This window comes from Vigna unguiculata, chromosome 9 (genome assembly GCF_037176805.1).
Source record: "Vigna unguiculata cultivar grain cowpea cultivar isolate G323 ecotype 2 chromosome 9, ASM3717680v1, whole genome shotgun sequence".
Classification (NCBI taxonomy): Eukaryota; Viridiplantae; Streptophyta; class Magnoliopsida; order Fabales; family Fabaceae; genus Vigna; species Vigna unguiculata.
This window is the reverse complement of record NC_140800.1, coordinates 46109086-46128988: the sequence shown is the minus strand read 5'-3', so window position 1 is coordinate 46128988 and position 19903 is coordinate 46109086. Positions and strand designations below refer to the sequence as shown.

The 19903-nt window shown below is 31.6% G+C and overlaps 2 protein-coding genes across 2 annotated transcripts; both read left to right on the top strand.

Annotated features, from left to right (window-relative positions):
• The first annotated feature begins 7459 nt into the window (after positions 1 to 7459).
• On the top strand, positions 7460 to 9290 carry LOC114163232 (small ribosomal subunit protein eS10z-like). Its single transcript, XM_028047413.2, has 5 exons — positions 7460 to 7614; positions 7704 to 7752; positions 7837 to 8116; positions 8300 to 8435; positions 9077 to 9290. Exons 1-5 carry the CDS (start codon positions 7612 to 7614, stop codon positions 9149 to 9151), a joined length of 543 nt encoding a protein of 180 aa, XP_027903214.1. The 5' UTR covers positions 7460 to 7611; the 3' UTR covers positions 9152 to 9290.
• A 2186-nt stretch (positions 9291 to 11476) lies between these two features.
• LOC114163226 (putative phosphoribosylformylglycinamidine synthase, chloroplastic/mitochondrial) lies at positions 11477 to 16710 on the top strand. Its single transcript, XM_028047404.2, has 3 exons — positions 11477 to 11641; positions 11848 to 11914; positions 12336 to 16710. Exons 2-3 carry the CDS (start codon positions 11873 to 11875, stop codon positions 16521 to 16523), a joined length of 4230 nt encoding a protein of 1409 aa, XP_027903205.2. The 5' UTR covers positions 11477 to 11641; positions 11848 to 11872; the 3' UTR covers positions 16524 to 16710.
• Positions 16711 to 19903: the final 3193 nt, after the last annotated feature.

Sequence of the window (19903 nt, the reverse complement as noted above, 5' to 3'; positions counted from 1 at the left end):
GTAGTGTTTGTTGTGGATGATTCTCATTTTGATAGAATGTTTAAAATGGTCATCATTTTCGCAATTCATGTTTTATTGTTTTATTTGGTCATTTCCTGTAAGGCCGTTTAAATCATTAACGGAGTATTATAGGTGACACAGTTTGTATTATGGTGTGTTATGTGTACTTTACAGGTGGCTAATTAACGTTAATTTTTTAATTTAGGATAAATTTTGCAATTAGGGAAATTTCTTCATCTTTATCTTTCTTAAGCTCGGATTTGCAGAGGAAGCAGCTAATACTTGCCATTTCATCATTGGATTGCAGTTGCACTCTTCATTTCAATTTTCCAATTAATCATCATCAACGAGGTAAGTGGGTTTAGGGTTTTCTGGGTTGTGTTTGCTTGTGGGTTAGGGTTTTCGTAATTCTATTTTGGAGTTTATTTGTCTTTCGATTGTTGTGATGTTCTGCATGGTTTCTAAATTACCTGCTGAGACTGCACCAGATGCCCAAACTGCTGAGAATGCACCAACTGCTGAAACTGTTGAGAATGCACCAACTGTTGAAACTCAAACAACTCAACCAAGGAATGAAGTGGAGAGTCAAGCAGCACCACTACCAACACCAGAAGAACCATCTCAGCAGTTTAGGATGAAATTACAGATTAGGAGGAGACCATGATAGCAGCTACAAACGTCTTAATGATTTGTTGGAATTTTTGATGTAGAATTCATTATTGATGTACTGCATTTTGACTTTCCTTAAACATCGTTCAATTTTACTTTTGCCAAACATTGATGTAGTGCATTTTGATGAGATGAATTAACGTTATGAATTTAACTTCTTCCAGACTTAGATCAATTTAATTTTTCCCAAGCTTAGATCAATATCACTTACTTCAATGCTCAGATTAAGATGTCATTTTGAACATGTTGGGACTAATATCAACATAATCAAACTAATTCATTTCTTCATTTAACAATAGTACAAAATAGATTGGACTTTAAAAGATTACACACAATAACAGTACGAATAATACAATAACAACACAAGTGAACCCTATTACTAATTGCAGCTTCTTCTCAGCAACCTTCACTGACTCCTTTTCATCATTAATTTGCCCCATTTGTGTCATGATAATGATATCCTTTTCATCAACACCACCATTTGAAAAAGTTGCAACCCACATTATTGGAACCACCACTTTGTAAATCAATAAAGCAAAAATTAAAACCAAATTATTATTAACACAAAAATAAAAACATATTGTACCCAAAATTTTCTACCAATATTCTTTGAAGTTCTTGCCATCCTCAAAGTTGCCATCTCTCCGCAACTACAACTCGGGGTTAATCAATTTCTCGTTGAACCACCAACCGTGCACGAAGATTGGGACCGTAACATACCTATATAATGGGATTGTAGGAAGAAGAAGATTGCAACAACACCAATTGAGAATGGAGGAACAAGATTGTCAAAACTCACCAACTGCCCAAATATTCCTTACCAAAATCATAGCTCACTTATTTATCCCCAAATATCTAATTACCACACCTGTACAGTACACGTAACACATCCTAATACAAACCGTGCCACCTGTACAATGCTCCGTTAATGATTTAAACGGCGTTATAGAAAAGGACCAAATAAAACATGAATTGCGAAAATGAGGACCATTTTAAACATTCGGTAAAAATGAGGACCATTTTAAACATTCTGTCAAAATGAGGATCATCCGCAACAAACACTACGAAGATGAGGACAAAAAAGGTATTTAAGCCTATATTTTATATTTTACGATAGTAATTGAAATTGAGATATAAATTACAGAAGAAAAACTGAAATACTTTTCGTTAGTATTTAAATTTATATCTAATATAAGTGAAAGTTATCTAATATAAGTGAAAGTGAAATAAAAATGAATGAGACAAGAAATAAATCAAAAGTTATATTAAATTGGTAACACATTATATATTAATTGTTTTTTCTTCATTGAAATGGTTCAAGTTATGAAACTTTTTGTCTATTATTATGACACATGATTATAACATGTGATGTGAAGTATATTTATAGTAGTTTTTAGGTGAATTAATAAAATACACAGCCTTGGAAAATGTCGATAATCTAATAAAGTGACTTTTTTTTTCATCCTAACCTATTACAGTACTTGTTTGACATTATGCTATTTATTAATCAAGTTGCATGTTGGTTGAAACATTATTTCTGTTGACTTATAATAGGTATAACTTACATGGTAACTATTAAGACTTTCATCAATGATCATGTTTGTGAAGTACTTAATAAAACAAATTATTATTTGGTAAAAGTGAAACTTTTAGAATTTCAAAAGTAATTCCTCATGTGCGATATTGTTGAGAAAGTAATATATTAAATTTTGTGTTGTAAAAGAAAAAAATTGCATCCACATGTTCTAGGAAGGACACATGATCAGTAAAATCATGAAATATGTGCTTGTAATGCTCATTTGGTTTACGTGACAGGTGTGTTTAAATGCTATTTGTAGTTTTTACATTGTTCAGGATTTGAATGATTTTGAGTCTTTCAAAATAAGTTTATCTTCTTTCATTGAGATTTGTTTGATGTTATATTAATTAGATTGCTAAAGAAAAAATACAGGTGCGGATTAGGGCATTTCTTATTTATCTCACCTGATTTTAAAATCCCACTTTTATCTTCATGTATTAAAATTTATTGTTCTCTCCCATTTTTCCCTTTCTCATATTTGTCACCCCAACACTATCATTTTCCAGTCACTCTCCTTTCGTAGTTGATATGGACATATTAGACTGATCAATTCAAAATGATTTTTCAGATTTATTGATGCATACCGGACTTATTGACATGGAGTTGTGAAACTCTTTTTGTATAAGAGAGTCTGAGGTGTATAGTAGTCACAACTTGTCCTCTTCGCCATATGTTTTTACACAGAAAATACATTTGTTTTGTTATAAACCTGCTTTTCTCGGTCTTTTTTCTCGTCTTTGGAAGCGAGCAGCTGCTTAGCTTTATAAAGGTCTCTAGCTCATCCTTGTTTCAGTCCTCCTAAGATCGCGGGAGGTAGTTGATGTGTGTGGGGTTACCCGACCTACCTTTGTTGGGATGTGGCGTTATCCTCAGAAGAAAGGGACTACGTTTTAATTGAATTAGGCATTCCGGATAGGTCGGGTCCAGGTCAGACACAATGTAGTGGAGTAAGTAGGTTGACTTCAAGTCGGGCATAACACGTCCTTACAATGAAGTCGGCTCTAGTCCAAACCCAATACGTACTCGCACCTTGGTCTGCTCTAAGTCTAGTCCAATACGCACATACACATAGGTCGTATTGAGGTTGGCCCACTGCATACATACACATAGGTCGTTATGAGGTTGGCCCAATACGCACATACACATGGGTCATCTTGAGGTCGGTCTAATACACACATACAAATACGTTTTCTTGTGGTCAATCCAGTGCGTGCATACATATAAGTCAGCTAGATTCTGATTGCCAAGATATAAAAAACCAAATCATAAACCGAGTTTCATAAACCCTCAACATTCCCTATAATCAAGTTGCATCGGTGTCTATGTATTTGACTCTCCATGACAGAACAAGATGAGAGGATATCAAAACGAATGAATACCATGAGACTAAAAAAAGTATATACAACATAACACGACTATTAAAATACATTTGTTGTAATGCATGTTAAAGAGAACAAACATATCCTAGATACATACTGAAATAACAGTGGTAGAGATCAAGTTCTCTGATTATCATATCTTTAGAGGAAAAATATTGTTTATTTTGAAGTCAGCATTTAAATAATTATATGTAGCTTTGGATTCATGAGCATCATCAGAATCAAAATCTCTCTTCTTCTCGTTCGGCCTTCACGATAATCTCTCCCATGTTCATTGTGATCAAGGAACATTATTTATAAACATAACATTTATTTTTTTTTAAAATGATATATATTTTATAATTATGTTAAGATAATAATTAGCACAGTGCTATTGTATGCAAAACAAAAGTAAGATGCAGCTGAACAAAATTAAAAAAACAAGTGAACATATTCAACATGTAAAATGAAGAGAACTGTATTATTAGAACAACTTAAAATTAGTGAATGAGAATAGAGAAAACATATCAAAGAATAGAGTTGATCCGGAATGGATGCAACCTTCTAAAACCCATGCATAATAAACATGCAGTTTTGGATTGGTCAATGTATATACTAATACATAATACATGTTAGATTGACCCTAATCTGAAAAATTAATTTCGAATTGAACAATTTGGTATGCATGATCAGATTTGAGATGCATTTCAAATTTATAAATTAATCTGAAAATAATAATGTAAAAATTATGAAGATGAAATTGGTGATGGGTGACAAAGATGACTGTCCATGTAAAAAAGAGAAAAAATATTTAAGATTTTTAATATATTTTATTAAAAAATAAGATGAGGATAAACATTTTATACATTACTTATTAAAATATAATAAATATATTTTTATTGTTTTAAAATACGAATATTAAAAAAAGAACAAAAAAAGTTGTATTATTTATCATAACTTTTTACTTGTTCATTTGCTATTAATTAATAGTTTTTTATTAATTTGTTAATATTATTTTCAAAAAAAACTTAGTTTAAAAATTCAATTCCACTATTTTATTGTGATGCTCTTTTTTATCCATCCAAATTTGAATTTCGAATAATTTATCAAGTATATTTGAATTATGTTTATCTTTTGATAAGAATGCAGGTGTATTTTACTTGAGCACAACTATTATTTTTCATAATGCTCTATTAAAGCAACCTTACAAAAAAAATGGAAAATAATTTTTTCCCCATTATAAATATTTACATGAAAAAACAAATGCATGCAAATTTCAATTTTGATGTAATTATTAATAGGTTCAATAATTTAAAAGAATGGATAATTTATTATATATATATGTTTTTTTTTTATGATTGTAATCATATTAAACTAAATATTTAATTTTATTCTATTAATAATAATAATAAAATATAAATATTTTAGATATATGATTTTGATTCCCAAAATTAATATGGTTTACATCCGCTAGTGGACTTACTAAGATATAATATACTTATAGTAATTTGTCTTTCAATATATATCTACTTTCTTTAGAAATTTGACGATTTTTTAATTCTTTTAATATAAATGTATTTTGTTTTAAATACGTATGAGTGATATATTTAATATTTTAATGCCTTTACTCAGTCTTTTATAGTGGTATTTATATTAATCTACTCGTCTGAAATTGAGATGGGAATAAATGTAATCATTTTTTTTTCAAATATTATAGTAGAATATTATAAAATGATTTTATTGGTAGAGGCATATTATAATATATATATATATATATATATATATATATATATATATATATATAAACTAATTTAAAAAATATAATAATTTAAGAATATAATAAAATCTATTATTTAGAATATAATCAAATCTCAATTATCGAAATATATTATGAAATATATTATCAGATTCGTGTGATCGCAGTTTAATTATAATTTACTAATTATAAAATAAAAAAAAGAATAAATTATGATTACTACAACTTTCTTAAGACTATCAAACTAATTGTGCTTAATTGCAATATGTGTTTCTTGTAATTGTTTTCAAATTATATTATCATAATTTTAATATAGTCTTATTTTGTTTTAACGATGTATTAGTAATATAATTACATTGTTGTTTTTATGGTGACTTCTTTAGTAGTCTCTTTACTAACTTCTTTAGTAAGAATGAAGAAGAATGTAAAAACTACAAAACTAATATATTTTATGTTTGCTTGCTTCCTTTTTCAATTCGGTGATTAATAAATTTTTAATATAGTTTTTTTAATTTTTTACTTGTACTTTTTATGGCATTTATATTAACCATATTTTATGACTTTGAGTATTTCTGAGTATTCAAGAATGTATTTTAATTCAGGAATATTTAGTCTAAAAAATATTTAAAAAAAAGGAATTACATTACTTTTTATTATAATTTAAATAGAGATAGTGAGATGATTACAAATTTTATGGGATTGCAAGAATAAAAAAAGAGGTGCACGAAGAAATGCCCGAGATGAAATTGCCATTCTGAATTGTGAGGTCCACGAGCTCATAGTACAAAGAGCCATGAAAAGACAACTCAGGGTTTATATCGAAAAGAAAAGAAAGCAAAGAAAAATTGTCAATTTTAAATTTAAAAACAATTTATAATTTTGATAAAAATTTGATTACAATGAAATATATATGGGTACTACATTAAAATAAGTACAGTAATATTTGTCACCCGTGATATTATCAGGTTACGTGCCACTGACATTGTTACATGTCATGACATGAATTTAACACGTGGCAAAATTTAAAAAAAAAAAAAACAGGAAAGTGATACGTGCTTTAACGAACGACGTTAATTATTTCTTTCTTAAAGAAATTTAATTGAAATACTTCTCAAAAGTGCAGATGTAATTGACACTTTTTTTACCTGTGGATACCAAATTGACACACTCCTACTAAAGTGGATACCATCCGATTAATTAAATATTTAATTTACTTATAAAAGTGTAGAGTTCTAAAAAAGATTTAGGACACTTCTAGTATAACTATAATAAAAAAAGTCAATATACTTTATACTATATGTACAAAATCCAAACAATAATTTATTAAAAATTAAAACATAAAAACTAATTAGAAAAGTTTAAAGTTTAGTATAATGTAATTATCCTTTTTAGGTACTTTAAAGGTAATATTTCAAATCAAGTTTTTTAATTATCTTGATAAGTATATATATAAAATTGTTTTTTTTCAATTTTTATTAAAATATTTCTTATACTGTATACATAACCAATTAACGCATATATATTATTAATAAAATTAAAATAATATTGATAATTATATATAAAATAATAAAAAAATACTTATTGATAATATAATAAATGTAACTCATATTTGTTAATGGAACAAAATATCACATCACAAACAAACAAAACACCATGGTATATATATATGAATTTCAAACTAGTTATACTAAAAACAATCTCTTATGAAGGCAACTTTTTGTTTTGCATCTTTATATACTTCCTCGTACACTTGCATATTATAAAAAGCTTCAATTTTATCCTTTGTGCAATCTAAAAAGACCAAATAAATAATTTATTTTCTGAATTATGCATTTAAAAGTAAAAATTACTTTTAGATTGTACAATCTCAATTTTTTTTCTTTGAAAAACTTATAAATTGTATAGTTAAGAGGTCAAAAAATTATAAATTATATAATTAAAAAAATCAAATAACTTTTAAATTATATAATTAAAATATAGTCATTTTTTATTTACATATTACTCAATTCAAAAATTATTTTTGCCTCCCAAAATATACCAAAAAAAATTTACAAAATGATTTTATTTTTTTTCACATCAAATGCTGGGAGAAACATACAGGGGTGTGCAAGCGGCCCATGAACAGGCCCATAATGCAAATATGAAAAGGAAAGTTAGGGTTTACGGAGAAGAAAGAAGGTAATCAAGAGATAACTCTGTGGATTGTTGGCGGAGCCTCCATTGTATCTCTTCCACCTTCTCTTCTGACCATGGTACGACTTCGAATTATTTACGGCTAATACTTTTTTCGTTATTCAGTTGAATTTGATTCTTATGTTTGCGTGCGTTTTTATTTGTTCAGATCATTCCGGAGAAGAACCGTAAGGAGATCTGCAAATACCTCTTCCAAGGTAGGTGTCTCAGCGTTGATCCCGAATAATTTTGTTCGTTAGGGTTTTAACTCGTTGAGTAATCTGAGATTGTTTATGGTGCAGAGGGAGTTTGCTTTGCGAAGAAGGACTTCAATTTGGCGAAGCACCCTGAGATTGATGTGCCTAATTTGCAGGTGATTAAGCTGATGCAAAGTTTCAAGTCCCGTGAGTACGTGAGAGAGACCTTTGCTTGGATGCATTATTACTGGTTCCTCACCAATGATGGCATCGAGTTTCTCAGAACCTACCTTAACCTTCCTTCCGAAATTGTTCCTGCCACTTTGAAGAAACAGGCCAAGCCACCTGGCAGACCCTTTGGTGGCCCCTCCGGTGATCGCCCTAGGTATGTCAAGAAGATCACTGTTGCAATTGATTGAATAATATCATAGTATAAAGCAATAAACCATACATTTATAGGATAAGTGGGGTACTAAGTGAAGTGTTATGACCTTATAAAACCCAATCCAACAGATCACTTTTTCTACTAGTTGGTTGTTATGTGGATGATCTTTGTTTTCTTGAACAGGGGTCCTCCTCGCTTTGAAGGCGAGCGGAGGTTTGGCGGCGATCGTGACGGATATCGCGGAGGTCCCCGAGGACCTGGTGGAGACTTTGGAGGAGACAAAGGAGGAGCTCCTGCTGACTACAGACCCTCTTTTGGGGTAATTCTATTGCCAATGCAGTTCTACTGTTGTTTATCAATGTGCATTGTCATCTGGTTGGCATTTGTTTTTGGCCTAGTTTTCATCATCAAGATTGTTGTTTGTTGTGTAGTTTTAAACTAAATAGAACTTTAACTTTTATGAGTATTTGTTTTCAAGCTCTTACAAATGTATAGGTACTTGATGTGCAGGTTTAAGTTAATTTTCTTTCAACAAAGGTTGACTCATTCACTATATTTTTTATTTTTCTTTGACAAGCTCTTGGTGATAAGTTTACTCGAATAGATCGAGTCTACTAGATTATAATTTCCCATGGTTCGCACCTTTTACTAAGTCCTTTGTTGGGAACTCTATCTTGTGAATGCACAATCTTTTCTTCAGTTAGGCGATGCAAATAAGCTATTCCTTCATTTTTTAAAGCTTGAGGATTGATTAAGTGATCAATAGTGTGATGTGATTAATGCAGTGTTAGTGTTATGATGACTGTGTCCTTGAAGCTGTACAATTAAATGTTCATAATCATGCTTGCATCTTCTAGGGACATTTCATTATGCGCAGCAAACAATATATATAATGGTTTTGGTTTCTTTTCATTCCGTTGTTTTCCCCCTCTCCTTATCAATTGTTTTGCCATATTGCAGGGACCTGGAGGAAGGCCTGGCTTTGGTCGTGGATCTGGTGGTTTTGGGGCGCCAACCAGCTCAAATATTCCTTAAGTATTATGTTTTGTGCTTTATTTTTTGTTTAGTTTTCTAGAATATTGCCCTCTCCTATAGATTGTTTTATGGGCTTGACAAATTACTTTATATCCAGCTTTTCTTTCAGTGAAGATTTTGAATTGAGTGTTTCTGCTAATTTGTGACCTTCTCTTTCATCCCCCATTTTATTCCAACTTCAAATGCCTGCAGTTCTCCCAACCTTGTCAAAGTTTGGTCAATACATACATACTAGTATTTTATTCTCTGCATTTTAATGGACAAATTTAATATATATAATAAAAAATAATAAAATAGTTAAGATTCAAAAAACAGTTAAATTGAAAAAATGTTAAAGACTGAAATACTGATACAAGTAATTATTTTGGTTTTAAAAAATTATTATTGAAATGGTAAAATTGAGAAACAACTGTGGACAACTGAAAGGATAATTATTTTGTTATATATAGCTATAGATTAATTAATATTCAAGTTGAAAAAAACAAATGGTTGCGAGGTAGTTTATCGAATCCATTTACTGACTCTGTAAAAATTGGCTAAGATACTTGAAGTCGATATAGGGATTATTAGGACCCTTAAAAGGGAATTGTGATAATCGAATAGGGGAAGGAAAAAGAAAATTTTGAAAGAATAGATTAAGAAAAACTGACGAGTGTTGTTGGTTCTAATTACTCACATAATCGTATCTCAAATACCTATTATATTACTTAAATCATACATACACACGTGTATATATATATATATATATACATTCACTATTATACTCATACTTTCTTCTCAGTTTTCGTCAATATCTCTTGTTTTATTATTTTATTGTACTTTTTATTCTGAAAATTTTTGACCTACTGATACAATTTTCAATTTTATTTTTGAATGTAGGATACTGTACTTTATATCTTGTGAAATAATACAATTTTGAATTTGGTGTGATGTTGATTATTGAGAAGCTGAATTGTGAGTTAACTTTTTGTATTTTTTTAATTGAAAATTTTAATTAGTTAAAAATAAATGTTTGAAGGAAACTATAATTAATTATGCAGTATTTAATTAAGTAGACATCTACAAAATTAGATATATATTTTTTAAAATAGATATATTTTGAAGAAATGCCTAGAAAAAAATATATATATATATATAAACAAATAAAAATAAATATTTAGAAAACTTATATATAAATAGATATAAATATTCTAAAAGATGTTATACAAAAAATATTTAGGTAAATAGATATAAAAAATAGATAAATAAATATTTAGAAATACATATATTTTATAGTAATTAAAAATAGCAAATTTTTAAAGATTTTTTTTGGTGAATAAAAAAATTAAGATTTATTAAGAAAGTAATAGAATAAATGTGATATAACTGAATTTAGTGAATTGTAAAAAATATATTCATTTGAAAAAATTATCTAATATATAATTTTAGAGAAATAAAGATATAAATAAACAAATATTTTAAATAATTTTTCAGAATGTATTTATTATTTTTAGAGGCTATATGTTTTTTTCAAATAATAAGAATTGTTTTCGTGGATACAATGAAATATATACAATAAAAGAAAGAATGCAAATGAATGGTTACACGTATAGAAATTTAAATTTGCTATACAAGAATTAATGTGATATAACAACAGAAATAAAGTTCATATTCAAATATGTTAACTCATTAATCGTTATTTGTTTCAAAGTTTTGTAAATCACTTGCAATTTGATAGAAACATTACAACTTAAAAAAGAAAATTCAAATTGTACTTACAATTTCGGTAAAGTCAGTTATGCTTAGAGTTGAATGAACGGTCACACAATAATAATAATAATAATAATAATAATAATAATAATAATAATAATAATAATAATAATAATAATAATAATAATAATAATAGTAACTACTTTTTCTTTTGTCAAATAAAAGTCGTACTCATTATAAAATACATAGAAATTACTGTTTGCTAACTTCAATTTAATTACTTTTTTCTGTATCAAACTTAATATTTACATTTATCTTACTCTAAAAAAGAGAAAGTGGTAATCGTATAATATTTCACACAATATTTTTATTTATCTTACTCTAACATTATATTATATTAATCTCTCCATTATTATGAGATATAGTAGTAAATAATACGAAGGGAGATAAATACAAAAAAAACTTTTATAGAATATCACTTTTCTTTTTCTGAAAAGAGATGAGGAAAACCGGAGCATACACAACTTCTGAATATGAAACCATATCTTATTCACTAGACAAGTAACAGTATAAGAATATATTATTAAAACTACCTCGTCCTTATCTTTCTAAAACATCATAGTAATTTACAGCTCACAATTAAAAGAAAAACAAATGTGCTTACATTATCATTCGGATTCGACTGAAGAAAGACAGGAAAAATGAGCAGAGAAACAATCGATCGATGAAACAGAGGAAAGGGAACAAAGAATATAAAATTGAAGAATATAAAATAGCGCCAACGCAACCATAGTTGAAAGGGTAAGAACATTATATTTTATTCATTCATTGGACCAAGTGGCTGACTGTGTAGGGTTTTATTTTTGTGCCACTCCAAAACCCTTTAATGTCTTAAGCTACTGCGTTTTGTTCTTCTTCCTTTCTACTTCATTCACGCCCACGCCCACGCCCTTCTGCTCAGTTCCCTTTTCAAACTTTTTATTTTTCCCCCACTTTTTCTGTTTTAGGGGTTTCCAACACTTGATCGAGGACATGGCGGCTGTCAAGGAATTTGGGGTGTCTCAATTCGTGCAGGTTTGGTTTTATTTCATCTCTTTGAATTAACATCGTATGATGCATCCTTTTTATTCATGAAATGTTGTTTTGGGTTTCATGCTTTGATGTTGTAGTGGCATGTTTTTTATTCGTTGAAGGTTTCTACTTTTGCCATATGTTTGCTTTAATCTGTTAGTTTTTCGTAGATCACTAGGTGCTGCGTGTTTAATTTATCAGATGAAGTGCAACGGTGTTTCATGGGTCTTCCCTTTCCCTTCTGTGTTTTTTTTTCTCCTTTACTGTTGTACTAACATATTGGGTTGACTATCAAGTTTGCATCGTTGACATGGGTTGGCGTTTGTTTTATTTTTAACTCTGTCACTGACTAGTTGGTGGCCATGTTTAATTTGGCAATTGAAAATGCATCTTTGCTTATGGTTTTTTGTGATTTTGGTTCCAGGGTACTTCTAGGCAAACTTTGTTTTTGAAGAAGAAGCCTCATAGACAGAGAAATCATATGCTGTGGGGTACGCTTTGGAATAGGAATTGGGCGCTGGGATCAACTCGAAGAGCTTTGCATTTAAGGTGTGAGGCTCAAGAAAATCCCAGAGCTGTGGTTTCTGGTGTGAGCTCTTCTGTAGAAGAACAACCTGGCTTGGTTCAGAAGCCTGCTTCAGAAGTTGATCATTTGTACCGAGTCCCATTTATGCAAGAAAGTGCAGCTGCTGAGCTTCTAAAGGAAGCTCAAGTGAAAATATCTAGTCAGATTGTGGAAATACAAACGGAGCAATGCTATAATATTGGCCTTAGTTCACACCTTTCCACTGGAAAATTTTCAGTCCTTAAATGGCTTCTTCAAGAAACTTTTGAGCCTGAGAATATTGGAACTGAGAGCTTTCTTGAGAAGAAGTGGAAGGAGGGTTTGAGTCCAGTTATAGTTGAGGTTGGTCCCAGGTTGTCATTTACCACAGCATGGTCTACTAATGCTGTAGCAATTTGCCAAGCCTGTGGATTGACAGAAGTGACACGTTTGGAACGGTCAAGAAGGTACTTGTTATTCACCACAAGTGAGCTGCAAGATCATCAAATCAGTGAATTTGCTTCTATGGTTCATGATAGGATGACCGAATGTGTTTATACTCAGAAGCTAACATCCTTTGAGACCAGTGTTGTTCCTGAAGAGATTCGTTATATACCTGTTATGGAGAAGGGACGAAAGGCATTAGAAGAGATTAATTTGGAGATGGGTTTCGCCTTTGATGACCAGGATTTGGAATATTACACCAAACTTTTCAGAGAAGACATTAAGCGCAACCCAACCAATGTAGAGTTGTTTGATATTGCTCAATCCAACAGTGAGCATAGTAGACATTGGTTTTTTACCGGAAAGATTTTTATTGATGGGCAGCTTATGGATAAAACTCTAATGCAGATTGTGAAAAGTACTTTGCAGGCAAATCCCAATAATTCAGTCATTGGCTTTAAGGATAACTCAAGTGCAATCAGGGGTTTCCCAGTGAAGCAGCTCCGCCCAGTTCGGCCTGGTTCATCATGTCCACTAGAAGTTGCAGTACGTGAGTTAGATATACTGTTTACAGCTGAAACACATAATTTTCCGTGTGCAGTGGCACCTTATCCTGGTGCAGAGACAGGTGCAGGAGGTCGCATTAGGGATACACATGCTACAGGAAGAGGGTCCTTTGTTCAGGCAGCTACAGCTGGTTATTGTGTTGGAAATCTCAACACATCTGGCTTTTATGCTCCATGGGAAGATACCTCCTTTACTTATCCAGCAAATTTGGCACCACCTTTACAGATTCTCATAGATTCTAGTAATGGCGCATCTGACTATGGCAACAAATTTGGAGAGCCATTGATCCAGGGTTTTTGTAGAACTTTTGGAATGAGACTTCCAAGTGGGGAGAGGCGAGAATGGTTGAAGCCAATCATGTTCAGTGCAGGCATTGGACAGATAGACCACCTTCATATATCAAAGGGAGAACCTGACATTGGAATGCTGGTTGTCAAGATTGGAGGCCCAGCTTATCGCATTGGCATGGGAGGTGGAGCAGCCTCAAGCATGGTCAGTGGGCAGAATGATGCAGAGCTTGATTTCAATGCTGTGCAACGTGGGGATGCTGAGATGGCTCAAAAATTATATCGTCTTGTTCGTGCATGTATTGAGATGGGGGATAAAAATCCAATTATTAGCATTCATGATCAAGGTGCTGGTGGTAACTGCAATGTTGTGAAGGAAATTATATATCCAAAGGGTGCTGAGATAGATGTCCGAGCAATTGTGGTTGGTGATCACACGATGTCTGTTCTAGAAATTTGGGGAGCAGAGTATCAGGAGCAAGATGCAATCTTGGTGAAGCCTGAAAGTCGTGATCTCTTGGAATCAATATGTAGCAGGGAAAAAGTTTCAATGGCAGTTATTGGAACTATCAGCGGTGATGGACGTGTTGTGTTAGTTGATAGCTTGGCAACTCAGAAGAGTATTTCGCATGGACTTCCTCCACCTCCTCCTGCTGTTGATCTTGAACTGGAGAAAGTCCTTGGTGACATGCCCAAAAAATCTTTTAAATTTAATCGGGTCGTCTATGAGCGGGAGCCACTTGATATTGCACCTGGGATTGCAGTGATAGATTCTTTGAAGAGGGTATTGAGTTTACCATCCGTCTGTTCGAAACGCTTCTTAACTACAAAAGTTGATAGGTGTGTTACTGGTCTAGTGGCACAACAGCAAACTGTTGGCCCTTTGCAGATCCCCCTTGCTGATGTTGCTGTTACAGCTCAAACTTTTAATGATTTGACTGGAGGTGCTTGTGCCATTGGGGAACAACCAATCAAAGGCCTGTTAGATCCCAAAGCAATGGCTCGGTTGGCGGTTGGAGAAGCACTGACAAATCTTGTATGGGCACAGGTCACTTCACTTTCTGATGTCAAGGCTAGTGGTAACTGGATGTATGCTGCCAAGCTTGATGGGGAAGGAACTGACATGTATGATGCTGCCATTGCTTTATCTGAAGCAATGATTGAACTTGGCATTGCTATTGATGGAGGGAAAGACAGCCTTTCTATGGCAGCCCATGCTGAAAATGAAGTTGTCAAAGCTCCAGGAAATCTTGTCATCAGTGTTTATGTTACTTGTCCTGATATAACAAAAACAGTAACACCAGATTTAAAGCTCAAGGATGAAGGTGTTTTGCTTCATATTGATTTGTCAAGAGGTAAGAGGCGATTAGGAGGATCTGCTCTTGCCCAAGCATTTGACCAAGTTGGGAATGACTGTCCAGATCTTGATGATGTTCCTTATCTTAAAAAGGTATTTGGAGGTGTTCAAGATCTTCTCACCGATGAACTGATTTCTGCTGGTCATGATATTAGTGATGGTGGGCTTCTTGTTTGTGCACTAGAGATGGCATTTGCTGGTAATTGTGGACTTAGTTTGAACTTGTCATCTCAAGGTAACAGTCTCTTCCAAACACTATATGCCGAAGAGCTTGGATTAGTTCTTGAAGTAAGCAAGAAAAATCTGGCTTTGGTATTAGATAAATTAAACAATGTGGGAGTTTCAGCTGAAATCATTGGTGAAGTAACAGCCAATCCATCTATAGAAGTCAAGGTTGATGGCGAGACTTGTTTATCTGAAAAAACTAGTATCCTTAGGGACATGTGGGAGGAGACCAGTTTTCAACTTGAAAAGTTTCAAAGACTAGCGTCTTGTGTGGATATGGAGAAAGAAGGACTGAAACATCGGTATGAGCCCTCATGGAATCTGACCTATCTCCCTGTTTTCACTGACAAAAAGTTTTTGCTTGCAACTACAAAACCTAAGGTGGCCGTGATTAGAGAAGAAGGGAGCAATGGAGATAGAGAAATGGCTGCAGCGTTTTATGCTGCTGGTTTTGAGCCATGGGATATCACTATGTCGGACCTTCTCAATGGAAAGATCTCTTTGCAGGAGTTCCGTGGAATTGTGTTTGTTGGTGGATTTAGCTATGCTGATGTGCTTGACTCCGCAAAAGGCTGGTCTGCTTGCATAAGATTTAATGAACACGTTTTGCAACAATTTCAGGAGTTTTACAACCGTCCAGACACCTTCAGTTTAGGTGTATGCAATGGGTGTCAGCTTATGGCTTTGTTAGGGTGGGTACCTGGACCTCAAATTGGAGGTGTGCATGGTGCAGGTGGTGACCTATCTCAACCAAGGTTCATTCATAACAAGTCAGGGAGGTTTGAATGCCGCTTTACAAGTGTGACCATAAAGCCTTCACCGGCTATAATGTTCAATGGCATGGAGGGTAGCACATTGGGTATATGGGCTGCTCATGGTGAGGGAAGAGCTTATTTCCCAGATGAAGGTGTGTTTGACAGAATAGTTCACTCTGACTTAGCTCCTATAAGATATTGTGATGATGCTGGAAATCCAACAGAGACATACCCTTTCAATGTGAATGGCTCTCCCTTAGGGGTAGCAGCTATCTGTTCCCCAGATGGGAGGCATCTTGCCATGATGCCTCATCCAGAGCGTTGCTTCTTAATGTGGCAGTTGCCATGGTACCCAAAGCACTGGCACGTGGAGAAGAATGGGCCTAGTCCTTGGTTGCGCATGTTCCAGAATGCCAGAGAGTGGTGTTCCTGAAATTATACAATGTTGCTTTTCATTTTCCCATAAAGTGCTTTCCTTGTTTTAGAGTTGATGACTTTTCCATCTCTCATCAATAATGAATTGACAGGTTACTCAACAACTCTGCACTTTACTCTGTAGAATTTCACATGCAAGATAGCTTTGTAGTGGAAAGGTTGGGAATTTTCAATACCCTTCTGTATATTGCTTGTTTATTTAATTGTTGATGTCAGAAATTAAAACAAGTTAAAATGCTTGATAGGTGAAATGGATTAGATTAGATTGCTAAATATAATGATTATCGACTGAAGAAAAAAGAATAGTAAGCGGTAGTGCAAGTGTATGCATAAATATTACATGGCCTACACTGAAAAGAAAGCTTAACCCTATTAAAGTTTATTATTCTCTGCGTATGAAGCTAGCCCTTTATCCTCTGCAACCTCGTGTACGTCCTACCTATGACCTTTTTTGTATTTTTTTTCTTGAATTGAGCCGAGAAACCAAACAGCAGTTTCTGTCTGCATCTTTCTCTTTCCAAGCTACCTCTGTTAAGACAACTTTTACATGGATTTGTTAGTGACTTTTGATTTTATTGCGTGTTTCTTTTTCCAAGTCACACTGTGGAGACAACTTTTACATGAATTTGGTTTGGTTCAGTGACTTTTGATTTTACTTTATTCTTTTTGAAGCTTAATTCTTATGTGTGTATGCCTTAGATTTAAGATTTGCAATTGAAACATGATGTTGGCTACATGTTAAATAATGGTTATGTTACTGCATAAAATTCAGTTCATGAGGAACACAACTTCTGTTTCAGCTTTCATCACTGGGCAATCTAAAGTTCTAAACTTTGTAGTAACCACTGTTTCTGTGACTTCTAGGTGGGAATCAGAAAGATATGACAGACACTATTGGTCTCATTTATGTTTTTTTGTTGTAGACTGCCTAAAATTATGGCAACTTACTATCAATGTTCAAGTAATCAAAGGGATGTAATGCCTATGTTGTGTCTTAGGGAGCCTTTGCATAATCTGTATACATCAATTTTGGCAGGCAAGATGACATTGTATATGAACTCTGGTACAAGTTCTGAAATCCTCTGCAGAAAAGTATATAAATAATTTTTTCTTCAGATGAATATTTGTATAAACATGATGGTGTAATGTTTTTACTTGTTTGAAACTGCTTCCAAACCGACAGTGATTCTGCATCAATCCCAAAGACAGGGCAGCATATGTCAAATCACATTCACACTGTTCTCTGTGCTAATTCCCTTTCCCTCCTCACTCATCTTCTTTCTTTTTCTTCACCTTTCTTTTCTTCCCTCCCACCATTCACACAGCACAACCTTTTGTCTTTGTTTTCTTTCTCTGTTCTCACTCAACTCACTCATTCTTGTTTCACATTATGCATCTTTCTCTTTCCAAGCCAACCTCTGTTAGGAAAACTTCTACATAAATGTGATTTTATTTAGCCACTTAAATAGCATGTCACCACACCATGCTTCAATTGCACTTCAATCTCAGGTGTACCAGGCATTACACATGATAATTAAGCTTCAAAAAGAAGAAAATAAAATATAAAGGGGCTAAATAAAAGCACAGTTATGTAAAAGTTTTATTTAAAAACAATAATTTATTTAAAAATATAGGAAAGGCAAACATAAAATAAGAGATGAGAGGAGGAATTAGATATGAAGCTATTTATTGTAGTAGTCGAGAATTCAGTTTTTGGAAACTTCACTTTTCAACCGCACTTTCTGATAGAGGAGAGTTTTTTTTTTCTTTAGTTTTTTATTTAAAAAATACTAAAAATAAAATTAATTAAAATATTGAGATTAAATTTTATTTGTTTTAAGAGAAAAAATTAAAAAAAGAGTGAATAATATATTTTGCAATATAGTGTAAAATATTTTTTTTATTATGTAAAAAATTGAACGAAAAATGAAAAACAAAATTACAACACTATAATTTTTGTTCTTATTATTTATTTAATTAGTTTTTACTATAATATATATATAAAAAATCAATGATAAAAATTTTAATTTCAAATTATACTACAAAATAAAAATTTATTCACCTTTAAATTATTATTTTATTAATTATAATTTAAAATCAATATTTTTAGCTAATTATTTTAAATTACCTTTTCATAATTTTAATTTTAGTTTTTAATTATTTTGTCTTCCTTCCCACTTTAAAAAAAAAAATCCTTTTGAATTTGATTTCAAAAAGTTCAGCTTAAAAAAAAAAAATCTGTTACCGGATACAAAAAGTTCAATTAAAAATTATACTTTTAAAACTAAATTTTAAACTATAAGTAATTGGTAGATTTGGAAAAAAAAATATTTTAGTACATCTATTTATTTATTTATTTATTTTTAAAAAGTATTATTTTAAAAAAAATAATCCGTGTCTTTATAAGTAAATCACTAAAATAACTATAGCAAACAATTTTTCATCAGTGTATTGTATATTATTTTTATGTAATTATTATTAATTTGAATGAACTAATATTTAAGTTGAAAAAATAAACATGGACAAACGGTGTAAGGTCATTTATGGAATGATTCACTGACACAGTAAAATGTGACTAAGATACTAGAAATTGATATAGGTATTATTAGGATCCATTGTGATAATCGTATATCTATCTTCTTTTTTTCTTTAATGTATAGGTGAAGGGAAAAGAAAAGTATATTATGGATCTTTGTTAGAAAGTGAATATAAAAAGTTATATATAATTAATTAAATTAATCGAGATGATTAGTTTAATTGAATTCAATCTAAGTCAAATTAATTAAATCTAGTTATACTTATTTATGAAATTTGTGATTTACAAATTCTATTAGTTTTAATTATAAATAAGTAAATTATATTTGAAAATTGAATATTCTTCAGTTATTTTAATTTTCTGTTGTCATATATATTATATTGTAATTTGATTTGAAAGATTTATTCTTTCTTAATACTGTTGTTAATGTTGGTGATAATAATTATAAATCACATGTTTGTTTGTACAAACAATTACCATCCTTGCTTAATCAATAGATGTTTTCTATATAATAATTAAATAAACATTTTTTTACATAATAATTATGTAGTTTTTTATAAATTTCTGTAGAAAATCTTTTATATTAATTTTGGAAGTCTCTCAGACTTACCCTTTGCCGTCTTAATACAAATAAGACACATTTCAAATTTTTTAAGAAATACAGAAAAAAAGAAAGCTTAGGAAATGATAGTATTTCATGAATAGGTTCTTCTGTATCACCCAGCATATAAATTTTCTTGAATAAGTTTATTCAATTTTTCCTATAATAATACATATCAATTTAAAATCTTTGGGTAACTTTTTTGTTTGAGGAATCTTATTTATTTATATTAAATTTGTAC

Coding starts and splice junctions, on each gene's coding strand:
- LOC114163232 (XM_028047413.2), top strand. Junction 8,117..8,299: donor CCCTCCGGTGATCGCCCTAG/GTATGTCAAGAA, acceptor TTTCTTGAACAG/GGGTCCTCCTCGCTTTGAAG. Junction 8,436..9,076: donor ACTACAGACCCTCTTTTGGG/GTAATTCTATTG, acceptor GCCATATTGCAG/GGACCTGGAGGAAGGCCTGG.
- LOC114163226 (XM_028047404.2), top strand. CDS start 11,873: ATGGCGGCTGTCAAGGAATTTGGGGTGTCTCAATTCGTGCAG. Junction 11,915..12,335: donor GGGTGTCTCAATTCGTGCAG/GTTTGGTTTTAT, acceptor TTTTGGTTCCAG/GGTACTTCTAGGCAAACTTT.